We start from the raw sequence: 15,248 nt of genomic DNA, 5'->3' as shown, positions 1-15,248 counted from the left end.
GTTGTATAAATAGATCCATCCCAAACTGGAGAGTTGGTGGGGGTTGCATTTCTATATTTCCCAGGGCGACTTCAGATTTCAGGGCAGACACATGACTGTAGGGAAGGGACAGGAAAGATTGGAGACAAAATATGCAACGCCACCCCAGACTGTGGCGGAAGAGGGATGAGGATTACAAAAATGGATGTCGGTAGGTTATTCATTCAAATCCTAGTTTTTTTGAAGCTCTGCTGCCCACAGAGTAGCATGGGGGCAGTGTTCAGGGCAGCAAAACTACAAGTCAGTTTGCTGAGTGAATGCCCTGAAACCAGAAGCTAGCTTTGGACCCTGAAGCAACCATAGTAGTTTTGAGATAATGGTCAGTTAAACACGACTCTTTTTTTTCGGTTGTTGTTCTTGAGAAAGAAGCTGCACAGAATTTTTGCCTCTAGCTGTTAGCAGTTGTTGTTCTGAGGTTTATGCTTCAGGAGCCAACAAGGGAAAAGAGCTGAAGGGGATAACGTATAGGTACATCTGTCACATTTGACAGTGTAATGCACACTTGACTTTTGAAGTCTGATGTTTGTTACTGAGACTTCAGACATTTATCCACCAATTTAAGCTCTTGCTTAAAATAACTAGTGACTCCAGGAGAAAGCCAGACAAAATGATGTCTTTGTGGCCAGCATGCGTTAGCATTTAGGAGTCTAAAACACCACATATAACTAAGAGAATAAATTTGGCCATTCAGACTGGCACTTGTGGTAGGGATTGTTACAAAGGAAAAATATAAATACACATGGTAAAAATACAATAAACCAAAGAGACATTAAATATATATATATATATAATTGAAGTAAAGTTTCTTAACCCTTGCTTATTTAAGATTCTAATGTCTGTGTATGTTAGCATCTGGACTTTCAGTACAAGTATTAAAAGATTAAACACGGATGTGTTTAAAATGTTAGCCTGTACAAGAAGCACTGCTGCGAAAGGATAACCATATGCAGCCAGATTGTCCTTGAACTGTCAAGTTGGTTTTAAACTTAAGTAGCAACCTAGCCTGCTTGGCTGCTGAATTGTTTCTAATAGTTGTATTTTGTTTCAGGTATGCTGATACAAAAGTAGAAAGTAATTGCTAAGTTAATTTATTTCTTTCAAAGATATTTTTATAGAAGAATAGGAAAATATATGGCATAGAGGTCAAGGTGAAATAGAGAATAAGGCTATGTAAAAGATGGCCACCAAACCTACCATCACCCTTCAAACTGAAAAAACCCTTTGGTTTTGAAGTCCTTTGCATTCACCAATGCCACTTCTACAACACACATCTCTTTTTTGCACATCTAAAAAGTGAACCAGGTGAGCTTGGCTCCAGAGCTCAAAAAGTGACTGAACAATTAAAATGACTAAGTAACGGCATCCTTTTTCAATATGCTTTTGGGTGGTTATTGTTATATATTTTTTTTAATTTGTTTTGTGTTATTGTGTATCTGTCATATGAAGAAAATAGCCAATTTATTTTTGATTTTGTTGTACTATGCACCCAACAAATGTTTGATATGAGATATCTTATTTACTCTGTTGCACTAAGGATTGTTGTGAAGCTGGCACAGGACCTGGGAACATTAGAAGCATCTTGTGAATCCCGGGAATGTCAGAGTTTAAAAAATTAACATTTTTAGACAGAAAGAGTGGGTGATCAGTGTGCAAGTAATTTGGCAATGGCACTGTTTCAGGGAGCTCTGGAATATGAAGAGGAGAGGTTGGATGATTGTAATGTCAGTACCCACTTATTTTTCCTACACTTACATTCCATGGCTTGCTGCAAAGGGCAGGATGGAAACAGCCCAAACAATAAATTACTGTATTATATTCTGTGAACCTCCCTGAGCACGCTTTCCACAAAAAAAAGGAGGAATTGTTGCTTTTTTTTTTTTTTTTTTTTTCCCCTGGGTTGTGGTTAAGACAACCTGCAACAGGGAAATGGCCTAGAAGTGAAATAATTACTTTTTAAAAGGCTTGTTGTACTATCCAATTCTGTTATATGGTTGCATATTAGCTTCTGTGTGGTTGAAAGGATATTAAGATGACAGTTTTGGTAAGTTCAAGATAAAGATGTTGTATTTGTACCTCATGGGAATCAAATCTTAATTCTAAGATGTTTGGCCTTTAAAGGCTCAAAGACAAGATTTTAAAAGCTACATTTTCATGAAAGACTAATGCAAATGTAGTTTTGGGGGGTATTTTCTCAAAAAGGTGGGGTTTTCTGAGATTTTATGGGGCCGGGGGTGTGGGTTTTTTAAACTTTATTTTGTATGAGGAAAGGTATAGATAATAAATTCTGAGAGTTTTCTCAGAGATCTTTAAAGTATTTTCCCCATCTTGCTTTGCAGTCTGTTTTGTGCCTTTTCAAATTATTCAGGTTTTATTTCTTGTCTTCCAGGATGAGAGTCTATTTTCAAGATAAACAAGCAATACATTTAATGTAACATAGACCACAGAATGGGACTTCTGCACCATACTATTACATGGATTTTCTTACCTGATTCTACCTAATGTCTGTTAGAATTGCATAGCTGTATTTTCACGTTTTTTTTAATGCTTTACGTGAGACTATCTTGTGAATGAATGCTAGAGAGCATTCAAATGGAAGGTTCCAGGAAACTTTATTTTCTCCAAGCATATTGTTGATTTTGTTCATTTTATTAGATATGGACATTGATTTTTGCAGGAGGAGTGTTTGAATCTTTTCTACATAGTTCTGGGAGCTTTTTAGTATTGCAGAAAAAGGCTTTCTGTCTGAATAAACAGTAGAAATTGCTGTTGGTTTCTAGCTTCTGAAATAAGAGAAATGAACATCATAAAGTCTTCATACATCCTAATGGGATAAAAAACATGTAAACTTATTCCTCAGGGATGAGCATCTATGTATTGAGGTAATGAAATTTCTTGAGAAACTTCAAATTAACAGAAACTTAGATGCTTCTAATAAAATACATTGTGCAAATTATGAAACTAGTAGGGACAAATCTGCGTCTGAACAACTCAAGAATTTTATTTGTACTGCTTTCAACATACTCATGTTACTGAGAATCTGTTCTTTCTCCTGTTTTCCTCCCATCTTCTTCCGTTGGCCTGATGTGTCTTTGAAAACAGCATCTGATCTGTTGAGACAGCGGTGTATTATTTAAATCAGCATCTATCACTTCAGAGTTTAGCTAAACCTTTGAAAGATACACTTAGAAGAAATCTTCAGTACTGAAAAGGTTTATTGTTATCCTATTAAGAACTTCTCACAAAGATTGATGGATGCATGTGTTGTAGTTAGGAAATCTATGTGTGTCATGACTGCTAACACAATCAGGTATGCTCAAGCCTTGTTCCCCTAAATTTTTATGTGTGAACACATAACCGTGGAAAGCAAGTTGTAATTAGCCTCCCTATCCTTTGAAGTATCACTGAATTTAGTCTTTCTTTTCTGCATGGCAGGAGGAATGCCAGAACTACATTCGAGTGCTTCTTGTTGGAGGCAACCATCTCTTTACCTGTGGAACCAACGCATTCACTCCTATCTGCACCAATCGGACGGTATGAGTTAAATGTTTTATCCCACCAGCTCAAGTCTCTGTTCTGAGCCAGCAGACTGAAAGGCAGAGCATGCTGTGGTTGAGTCCAGGCTATTTGCCTACTGATGGGTGAGCTGATGTGTAAAAGGCTGATTTTGCTAGTGGCAGGCCAAAGAGGAGAGTTAACCAATGATCTCTTTTTGCAGTCTTTTCCTCAGCTGTGGGAGAGAGCACAGCTACAAGTTCCTGCCGCATGCCAGTTTTCATGAACCTTAGGTATTTCTAAGACTTCTGCCTGTCTGTAAAGTTCGATTGGCATCAACTGGTTTAGTTATAAAATGTATTAGGGTAGCTGCATACTGTGTATGTGTAGTTCTGGGGAAGATGAGAGTACCTGTATTAGTGATTTCTGACTGTCAAAAATGAAGAAATCTTAGTTGAGAAAATCTGTTATTTTGTTTCTGAAAAAAAACCTAGTTGTAATTTATGTGTATCAAAGAAAGAGAGTCCATTACAGAATCAATAGTAGTTATAATAAAAATCAAAATGTCACTGTTTGGACTAAGCTGGCTATTTGTTTCAGGAGGGGAGAGGCGTTTAAATACAAAGAATAGCTGTATCACCAAAAAACTCCTTGGCACATTTATTAAATTTAAACCTATTGTGCCTTTATTTTTAAATTACATATTAACAACATACTGTGGTTTATGTCTGAAAGTATTAGGGCTACTAAATCAGAGAGATAGTTCTGCTGAACTGGAAAGCTCCTTTTTTAAATCTCATTCTTTCCTAGAACACACCAACAAAACAAATAGATCTTTTTTTTCATTGTCTAACCATTTGCTATGGTGAATACCTTAGTTGATTCTGGCAATCAGATCTGTTTTTCTTCTTCATAATAACGATCTGTGTAGAGATAATTAATTTTTGAGTCACTTCTAATATAAAACATTTTAGGCACAGTGGCTAATGATGAACTTACGTTTTACATAACCAAAGTGGCAAAAGTGAGATCAGACATTACAGTAAAACTTTCTACATGAGACAGTTTCAGATTGATGTAAAGGTCAGCTCATTACTGTTGTACAATACCAAAGCAGATAACTGGTGTCTATGATAGGATTTTGCTCAGACTGGTGCAGCTTGGCTGAAATGATAATTTTCACGTCATTTAAGTCTCTTTTTCTCACTCTTTTGCAGTTAAGTAACTTGACAGAGATACATGATCAAATCAGTGGCATGGCTCGTTGTCCTTACAGTCCTCAGCACAACTCCACTGCTCTTCTCACTTCCAGTGGGGAGTTATATGCTGCTACGGCCATGGATTTTCCAGGAAGGGATCCTGCTATTTACCGCAGCCTGGGGGCCCTTCCTCCTCTCCGCACTGCCCAGTACAACTCCAAGTGGCTGAATGGTGAGTGCTGATGGACCATGAGACTCATCTTTTTTTAAGCCATGTCCTCCATCTTCACGGTCTTGAAATTCCATTCTGAGAATTGGAATGTTTTTAGAGTATTGTTTATCTAATTTTAAATTTAGTTTGCATAATACATTTTTTTATTTTACTAGTATAAGTATTATGGCATTTAATTAATATAATTGCATTCTGTAGATGTGCACTTATATATTTAAGTCATGTTTGCAGGCATAGGGTTGATCTGTACTGTGTCTCTCAGGTGTGCTTACATGGCAAAGCTGAGTCAGCCAAGAGCAGTAGCTTGCCTTGAGTGTTCTTTTGTTGAGTCCTTCAAAAACCTAAGGCAGAAAATAAACAGTTTAGAATGAACTGAATTCTCCTGGCTTTCCCTGCAGGTCCCAGACTTGACAAGCAGAAAAAGTTTTGCTTTCAAGCTTCTTAGGTGGCACGCTGACGTTTTTGACGCGTATTATAGCCAAAGGGCAGGGACTAGTGTGTAAAACATATCATAAAATCGTGTTGTAGCAATGACTCCTGTGTCATAGATGTTAATCACCTGATGAGGATTTCCAGCTGGGAAACGTTGTAAACAGATAGGTATTCCTGAGATGTAATGGGGCCAGTTGCCATTTTATGTATTACAAAAAAGAAGCAGATTCTTCTAAAATTAAAATTATTGTTTAACATAAAATGTGAAATTATACGTATTATAATTTTCCCATGCTTGTCCCAGTAGAAAAAACCCCATATTTTCATAACTCATACTACATGACATGACAGTCACTATTCCCACAGTGCACTTCATGTTATGATGGGATCATTCTCATGTTTGAAATTAAGTACAACTATAACCCCTTCTAGCTTCAGAATATTAGGTCAGCTGCAAGTGACAGACTTTATTTTGAATATATCAGTTCTCATATAATCTGAATGCTGAATTGTGCATATTTGCTTGGTGTATTTTCCTTGTACAAAGAAGCCATCAGAGGTAGCTTGGAGAAATTTGTGACCTTCCCTGAAGGTTATCTGATTTTAGAATATTAAATAACAAAACAAAACCAAACTGCATGGAACATAACAGAATTATAGCAGTGCAAAAAAAATGTGAGAGATAAAACTAACTCATTGTATAGATATCCCTGTTCTGGCACCTTTTGTCCACACAGCTGTGGTATTGGAACTAATTGCTGTGCCACACCTGGGTGCTTCTGTCAAAGGGAAAAAATTCTTCACACTGAATTTTCAGTTTAACTGGATGTGTTTTACACCAAAGGGCACACTAAAATTCCCCCCCAGACTCCTCTAATTAATCAGATTCATTGTATTTACATTTCGCCTATTTGAAGATTCGGTCGCACGTATACATTCTCTGTTAGAGCTCATTCTTCTGCCTCAAAACTTTTTAGAATTAAGTTGCCAGAAACGTGTGGCTTATGTCTTTGGATAGGAAGAACAAGATGAGTTTTGTAAATGGACCCAGTTCAAGCAAATCCAATAAAAGGCTGGAAGCAGCCCACTTACCTATGTGAAAGGGAGGAGGAACGCCTTCTGGGGTAGCTAAGAGTTTGGGATTCATCTTCTTGAGTTGGGGATTCATCTGCTTTTATGTCAATTTGTCTGCTCATATGTGACTCAGTGCCAAGAAACTGCATTATTTTTTTTGTGCTTGGACAGAAGTGAAGATTTTGCTGCTTTCAGTGAGAAAGTAACACAGATAATCCTAAAAGAAAAGTAAGGCATCAACTGGAATGGAAGCTTCCTACTCAATATCTGTTCAGCAGCAGGAGCTGACAGTTACTGTAATTCAGCCTTGTTTTGAATTTTTCCAGTTTAAACTGAGTTTTGCTTTTACATCTATCTTTCCCTTAGAGGCTCAATGTTTTTTCTCACTTAGGTTTTCTACTCTGCAAATCACATTGGACCAATTCCAACCATGTCTGGGGTCAATGACAATACTCTAAAATACAGCTGATTGTCTTGCTCCGTGTGTTATTGCTGTGCAATAAAGATGTTGATTTTAATGGCTAGCATGCTTCTCAGTGTATTCAAGGGTTTTCCATGCCGTCAGTTGGGCCAAAGGGACATGCCCATATGCTTAGGCAGTCTGCTGTCAGTGTTCACTGTAAGTTGCAGTGAAGGATCTTGGCATGGGAAGCTCTGAGTCTTCATCACAGAAGAAACCTTATTCGTAATCTTAATTGTCAGAAGGTCTTGTAATCACAGGGACCATGACACACGGTGTGGGAGGGGAAAATGGAGCTGACGTGTCATGTGGCTGGGGTGAGATCCCATATTACCATGCTGTGATTTCAGCTTCTGGAATCACAGATGTCACAAATAAAATAAATTTACGTTGATGGCCTGTCTGAGCTTTCCCATTCATTCTGGTTCAGCCAGAGTCCTGTATTTATTGTCAGGTTGTGCCTTCTACTAGGGTCTTGATAGGTCTGGAAGCAATCCACATCCTGAATAGGTAACTTAGCAGTTATTTTCATCATATGTTACTGAGAATCATTCTGATCAGGTACTTAAACTTAGTAGAGTACAGAGAAGTCAGTGAACTTTCATTTCTGTATTATAATTTTCTTGATGCACTCAACACACAATTATCTGGGGTGATGAAGAGTTGGGATAGCATGGTTAAAAATATGGATTATTTAAGATATGTGTAAAAGCAAGCTACAGGAATATACTGTGAGAGTATAACTGAAAGGAAAAAGAAAAGTTCAATGACCCCTTGGTATGTGCAACACAAAGATCTTGAACAAGCACTGATCCAAAAAAGTAGATGGACAACACAGCAACACTGCCAACACAGAAATTCTGTTGTTGACTGGAGCTAGTTATTGTGGAGCCATCTTAGAGACTCTCTGAACATGCTGTTTGTTTACCCACTAGACAACCTGCTGACAATATTTGAGATTTGACTGCCCTGAATATTGTCTGTTTTGACAATTTTGAATGGAACAGTTGGCCACATGTTACAGATATCTGCCAATGTCCTGAAAGCTTTTCCTGTTTTGGAAAATTTTAGAGTGTAAACAGTCATGTCTTCTTCAGTGATGGAGGAAAGAAGCATCTGGAGGCAGTTATCGAACTTGCTGTCTTTTAACATTAGAAGTAGTAATCTATTCAGCTCTTGATTATCTCTGAATATGATTGCCAGTTATAATATTTTTACCTCAGAACTTCTTTCCTCTTCTACAAAAATAAATTAATGCTCTGCCTATGGAGCCTATCTCTGTCTTCCTGGTGCTTTTATAGACAGCATTAAATGCAGCTGGCCCAAATGCAGTGAGCAGGTTTTTGACCACAGTCATCATGCAGATTCTGCTTGTCTCCATGAGGAGATGTTGTTGAAGGACCAGACTGCCTTAGTGCTATTACCTGAGCATTCACCATAGTTCAACAGTTCTAAGGTTGGGTTGCTCACAAAGAATTTATCAGCTGACAGTGAAGAGACAGACCCCATGTTATCCTCTCCTTTCTTGCCAACCCTGTCAGTACTCTGTCACTATTCTCAATCAAGAGGAACATGATCACCCAAATGTGTTAATAACTGCTGCAAAACAGTGCTCTTCCCATCCAACAGCCCAGCTGGCTGCAGGTTAGTAAACCTGAAAATGTGAAACAGAAACCCAGCTCTCTCTGTAATGATGTCATGTTTTGGCCTTCTCTTTTTTCATGTAGAGAAAAAAGTAATACTTGAAGTTACTCAAGTGAGTATATATATGCACAAACAATTGAAGAAGGGAGAAAGACTGCTTACCAGTAAATTATTCTTTAAGGCATGTTATTCTGCTACCTACTCTCCTTTCTCTTTCTTTCTGAGTCTGTGTTGAAGTACAGTGCTTGAGAGAAATGATTTGAGCTAATACAGCACACATTGAGGATTAGGTCTAAAGCGGACAGTTCCTTCATTGATTTCTCTTCCTGAGCAAAGCAATCAGCAAGACCTTGAGCTTCACCCAACTGCTCAGGTCAGTAAAGGGCAGCATGTTGCTAGAACATTTTAAAATTACCTTTGGAGTATTTCATAATAAGAACGGTCTGCCTTAGCAGTCTGCATTCGACATTATTAACTGATAGCAAATAAATAAAATATTTCATTAAGAAAAAAGTACACCTTGACTTACAGCTGGCATGCTGTTTATTTGAGAGTCTTTAAGCTTTCAGTGTAACACAGAGTTTAAATCATATCCAGATTTGATTGTTATAGAGTGCTTCTAATTAGACTTTGCTTTAGAGTTGATCTGCAGAGTGCAGCAGGGGCAGAATTCGTCATCATTTGCTCTAGAGGACAGAGGTAAATGGAATAGTTATGTTTGTAGTCCACAAGCTCCAGAGGGTCCAGATTGGCGAGGAAAAGCCTCTACTGCTTAGACTTAGAAACTTTTTCTGTAGTTGAACATTTACAGTTAGTAAAGGTATTTCTCCTTTCAATTCACCTCCTCAAGACAGTAAATGTTTGATCTGATGCCTCAGTGTGAAAGTTTGTGTTAGTCTATAATGTCTATTTGCTTCACTTAGCCAATAAAAGGGCAAAACAGATTAAAGAAAAAATTGAAATCCCAGTCAATTCCTTTCTGCTTCATCACATGGAGAAACACTGGGACATTTGGTTTTGTTATTTGCCAGATGCCTTTGCTTACAATTGCTTGGATCTCCAACTATCTTGAAATACAGTGTAGCTGTTTTTTTTATTTTAGACATCCAATGGTAGATGCTATTGAAACACATTAAATAAATAAAAACTTTGTTCTAAATGTCAAGCCACTCAGTAGGCAGACCATAGATGATTAAAATGTAATCTTATATCAGATGTAGCCCCAAAACAGAAAAATATAAAATAAAATTTCATACAGATTAGTAGCCTTTCCAGCTGACAAGAGTATAGAAATGTTTGGATTGTTCTGCTGGTAGACATAATATTATCACTTTTTCCTCTTGCTGCCCTAAGCATTTGGTTATTAGGTACTCTTAAAGTAGTTCTTCTGACATCATTTTCTTAGAAACGTTTTACTTAATAAAAAGCTTATTAATCTAGAGTAGGTACTTTTGTTCTTCACAAGTAACAGTAAAAGTACAATTCCTACAAATGTGGTTTCATTATCAGGGTTTAATAGAGCTCTGAATCCATTCCTATTATTGTTTGTTAGCAGATTTTTATTATAACTCTTGCTGCTAGTAGGATATGTGGAGAGAAATTATGACCTAAGAACAAAAATTAATCCTTTCACTTTTGCTTTTAAGGATTAATGGAAATGTCTATAATAATTCAGGGTTATCCTTTCGTTTTTCTGTTTTTTAATGAAAAGCCTTGTAATTACCTAGTGCAAGCTTTTCTCATTATGTAATATTTTATGTAACTCAAAACCAGTGTGTTCTTGAGATGTGCAATTTGGTCTTTAGCTTTCAGATAAGAGACCTGACTGAAAATATGCAAAGCATATGCTACCAGTTGTTGCTTATTTTGCAAGACATTAAATTGTTACTTTCCTTTGGTTGTGTGACACATAAGGTTGGTTCTGTTCTGTTGTACTGCCAAGTCCACCACTAAACCATGTCCCTAAGCACCACATCTACATGTCTTTTAAGTAACTCCAGGGATGCTGCCTCAACCACTTCCCTGGGCAGCCTGTTCCAATGCTTGACAACCCTTTCAGTGAAGAAATTTTTCCTAATATCCAATCTAAACCTCTCCTGGTGCAACTTGAGGCCATTTTCTCTTGTCCTATTCCTTGTTACTTGGGAGAAGAGACTGACACCCATGCTGCTACAACCTCCTTTCAGGTAGTTTGTAGAGGGCGATGAGGTCTCCCCTCAGCCCCCTTTTCTACACACTAAACAACTCTGGTTCCCTCAGCTGCTCCTTGTAAGACCTGTGCTCCAGACCCTTCACCATTGGTGAAGCTTCATTGCCCTTCTTTGGACATACTCCAGCACCTCAATGTCTTTCTTGTCGTGACAGGCCCAAAACTGAGCACAGTATTTGAGGTGCGGCCTCACCAGTGCTGAGTACAGGGGGACAATCACTTCCCTAGTCCTGCTGGCCACAGTACTTATGATACAAGCCAGGATGCTATTGTCCTTCTTGACCACCTGGGCACACTGCCCGCTCATATTCAGCTGCCTGTCAACCAACATTCCCAGGTCTTTTTCTGCCAGGCAGCTTTCCAGCCACTCTTCCCCAGGCCTGTAGTTTTGCATGGGGTTGTTGTGACCTGAGTGCAGGACCCAGATGTTAGTTACAGGCAGCACTTCCCATGAAGATGGGATTTTTTTTTCTTCTTACCTACCCTAGGTAAAACAGCAAGGTCTACCTTCCATTTATGAAAAGACTAGGAGGCTACTGAGGACAGAGCCTGTTCTATATCTCATCTAGCCTGCTCATGTCAGGTGCCAATCGGAGAGGCTGAACGAGGAAGGTAGAAAGGCACCCCTGCAAGCAGATCATCTGTGCCCAGCTGTGGAGAGGCGTGACAGGAGCATCAGCCTCGTTAACGCTGCAGGAAACTATAATACACAGTGAGCCAGAGATTGAAAGAACTTAGAACTGAAATACATCTCAGGCAGGGGAAGGTAGAAAAAGGGACAAATTTTGGGGAACATGAACACACGAAAAACATTCACCAAAGAAGGGAGAAAGACAGAAATATTGGAAGGCACAGATAGAATTTCATCAGCAGACATACTGAGCCTTATGGTGAAAGGGAAAGGGAGTGATTATGAAAGTGAACTCTGGTTTCCTTTCTGTTATGAAGAAAAAAAAAAAAGGGGAAAAAAGAGAGGACCAAGTCTGCAGGGAAAGCCCTTTGACTGTCTCCTTCCCTGTAAAACGAGATCAGAGGAAGGAAAAAAAAAAGTGGCAGTCAAAATGTTTGGAGGGAAATGGGTAAGCCATCATACTGGGTTTTCTTCCCATACCATACCTGCTGGTTGGCAAAATCTGCTTAAAGAAAACTAATTTTTGTTCTTGTGTATGTGGAATTCTGGATTCAGAGTTTTAAGTAACCATCCAAACTTCTACATCTTTTGATAGATCCCTATAGCCCAAACCTCTAGAGATTCTGAGGGAACTGAGGTAGTCCTGTGTGGTTTTGATCCTTGCCCGTCCCCCATATACTGCTGTGCAAGGTGTCTATCCGGTGAATGTAGGTGATGCAAAATCCACTGAACTCCAGATGGTACTCTTAAGGACTTGAGTAGGTATTAATCAGAGTAGAGAATGGTTTCTGTCACTAAGTTTGTCACTGGCAAATTTGCATCAGCAAAATGATATAATAAATTGCAGAATATTATGCCATGTAAGAACACTTTACCTTGAAAATGAAGAAGATGTATTTGAAATAAACAACAGACAATAAAACAAGGAATTTTGTAATGTCATATTTGAAAACTATTTTTCAGGAAAGAAATAATGGCATTTCAGAATTTATTAGAGTACATCAGTAAAATGTAATATCTAATGAGTGCATCCACTTTTATGATTATACTGAATTGTATTATAAAACCTATCAGCAAAATAAGAAAAGACTGGAAAAAATGTCTGGCATACACAGTTTTAGTGTATTCTGCAGTCCTTGCTCTTCCATACCCATAAAATCTTCAATTTAGCAAAATGAAAAGAATGTAAAAGAAATCATGGAGAGCTGAGGCATTGCAGAAGAAATACTAGTCAAATAGACTGGTCGCCAGCTATGCTATGACAGACTATCATTTTAAGTATGTGTCCTAGACAATTATGAAATACAGAGGAAAAATAGTTATTAATAAACAATGATTTCCATCAGTTTTATACCAGGACTTAACATTTTATAGTTCAGCTCCTGAGGATGGATAGAGCTATGATAAATACAAATTATATATTACTTCTGAGATATTTAACACTGTAGGGAAATTTTATTCTATGATTAAGATTTGTCCTTAAGCATTCATGAGCAGTGATGCCTTGGTCAGCCTAATGCAAGATCTATACTGTTTTCCAGCAGCTGCAGAGGGCTACACTAAATAAATATATTTAATGAATATATGGGGATGGCAAAAAGCAGATAGGAAATGGACTTCATTAAATATGTCAATAAAGTGAAAGAAAATAAAATAGACTGGCACATTTGGAGCTTAAATTTTTTCCATTATTTTGAACTTCTGTTTTGGAGAGCATTTCTCACTGGAGGTTGAACCTTATTCAAAAAACCTGAAAAGTATCTTCCCAGAATTTAATGCTATTAAGTATTTGGCTGAATGCAAATATTTGAAAGAAATGGGTCTTTAGAGACCAACAGTATGACGGTGTGATTCACCGATCTAGTGAGGTCAGTGAACAAGCTCCAGACAGATGTTGTTTGGCATTAGACCAGTATCTAGACTTCTGATTTTTAATATATTATGGATGCATATATCTATGTGTGTGTCTTATTTTGTGTATATATATAATCTGATCTGTGTCTAGATCTGACAAACTTCTAATTTTAGCTTTATTTTCACATTTCAGGGGCTAATTTCACTTTTGATCGTGTCTCTGAATGCATCACATTTGAGATGTGAGTGGTTACTTCTCACAGGGACAGTCAGTGGAAATCACAGCTCTTTCTTGCTCAGAGTAGGCTTTGGACCTTATAATCCTTAAGGTTAATTGCTGTTACCTCCAGAAAGACAGATCATTCCCTGTCATTTGGTTCACTCTGGAAACAGTAGCATCCACTAACTAGGTAAATTAAGTCATATTATTCTACTTCAGAGGATGTGGAGTTTTAGAAAGTAAAGAGCACAAGCCAACTTTCTTGCTCCAAAGCTCAGGAAGTGAGAAGAGGCCAGGACTGCTTCAGATGCTCGCTCTCTCAGAACTCTCTCAGGCTCCCGTTTCCCATTGCTTTTCCCAGAGGAAGTTTTTGTACAGTTCCTCTCATCCTTTTACCCACTTAGACTACATCTACAGCACTAAATAAAAAAGGTCCAGGAAGTAAGCTTACACACAGCACCCTTGCTCATCCATATTGCTTAATTGTTGGCTCACTTCCCAGCCTTGTTTTGGACAACTCCAGCTACTGCTTTGCAGTGAAAACCTGGGTGTGACTCAGGGAGAAGTTTGCTTTATGCACTGTTAACAAGAGGCAGTACAGGTGGGGCTGCACCCTTTGGCTCCTTCTGCCCTCCAGAGTGCCCCATCCCATTCCCAGTAAGCTTTACACCCCTGAATCCCCTGATCTGTCCTTACACCGCTTCCCCGGGCATGCAGTGCACCCTTTCTTTCATGATACAGGAATGCCATTCTCTGAGCTGCAGCTTTGGCCTGTGCTGCACGGCAGAGCTGCAGCCAGTCCCTACAGGAGCAATCAGCACTATCAGACAGCATCAGTGTGTGGCCGTGGCAGTGAGTGTGGACTTGGTCTCTTTGGTCTTCAAGTTCCCTGGGTGGGTGGAAAGGGAGAATAATCTAAAGGGACGCATTGTCTCTTGCTAGTAAGTGCCTTTTCATTAAGAGCAGAGGCCATGCTTCCCAGAAAATATAGGTTTGTCTCCAGCCATTAGAAAAACAATTAGATTATTAGAGCACTGTGTTCAGCTCTGGGGCCCCCACCATAAGAAGGACATGGACCTACTCGAGCGGATCCAGAGGAGGCCACAAAGATGATTGGGGGGCTGAAGCACCTTCCCTGTGGTGACAGGCAAGAGAGTTGGGGTAGTTTAGCCTCGAGAAGAAAAGGCTCCGGGGAGACCTTACAGCAGCCTTCCAATACTTAAAGGGGGCCCACAGGAAAGATGGCGAGGGACTCTCTATCAGGGAGTGTAGTGATAGGATGAGGGGCAACGGTTTTAAACTGCAAGAGGGTAGATTTACATTAGATATAAGGATGAAGTTCTTCACAGTGAGGGTGGTGAGGCACTGGAACAGGTTGCCCAGAGAAGTTGTGGATGCCCCCTCCCTGGAAGTGTTCAAGGCCAGGTTGGACGGGGCTTTGAGCAACCTGATCTAGTGGAAAGTGTCCCTGCCCATGGCAGGGGGGTTGGAACTAGATGATCTTTAAAGGTCCCTTCCAACCCAAACCATTCTATGGTTGTATGATATGATGATTATTTCAGATTGAAGCTCTATCTTGACTTCATACAGTTCAGTTATCTTTTTTGCAATAACTTAGAAGAGTCTATGGCAAAATGTCCTTGCAGGATAGTCATGCTGCTTTATGAAGGAAACTGTAAAGATTTCCAGGCTTTGTGCTGAGTAAGAAAACTTCAGAAATAGCACACTACAGAGTGTTTGTCCAGAGGCAGCACTAATTCTC

At 38.9% G+C, this 15,248-nt stretch overlaps 1 protein-coding gene across 4 annotated transcripts in view; it reads left to right on the top strand.

Moving 5' to 3' along the window:
* Positions 1 to 15,248, top strand: part of SEMA5A (semaphorin 5A) — a 353,854-nt gene that overhangs the window by 199,360 nt on the left and 139,246 nt on the right. For all 4 annotated transcript variants that reach the window (XM_074825752.1, XM_074825742.1, XM_074825761.1 and 1 more), the window contains 2 exons: positions 3,472 to 3,570; positions 4,749 to 4,962. In XM_074825752.1, coding sequence (XP_074681853.1) covers positions 3,472 to 3,570; positions 4,749 to 4,962 — 313 coding nt within the window. The remainder of the gene's footprint in view (positions 1 to 3,471; positions 3,571 to 4,748; positions 4,963 to 15,248) is intronic.

Source organism: Strix aluco, chromosome 1, assembly GCF_031877795.1.
Source record: "Strix aluco isolate bStrAlu1 chromosome 1, bStrAlu1.hap1, whole genome shotgun sequence".
In the NCBI taxonomy this organism is placed as follows: domain Eukaryota; kingdom Metazoa; phylum Chordata; class Aves; order Strigiformes; family Strigidae; genus Strix; species Strix aluco.
Note: the sequence above shows the minus strand (reverse complement) of the source record. Positions and strands in the feature narration are given on the sequence as shown.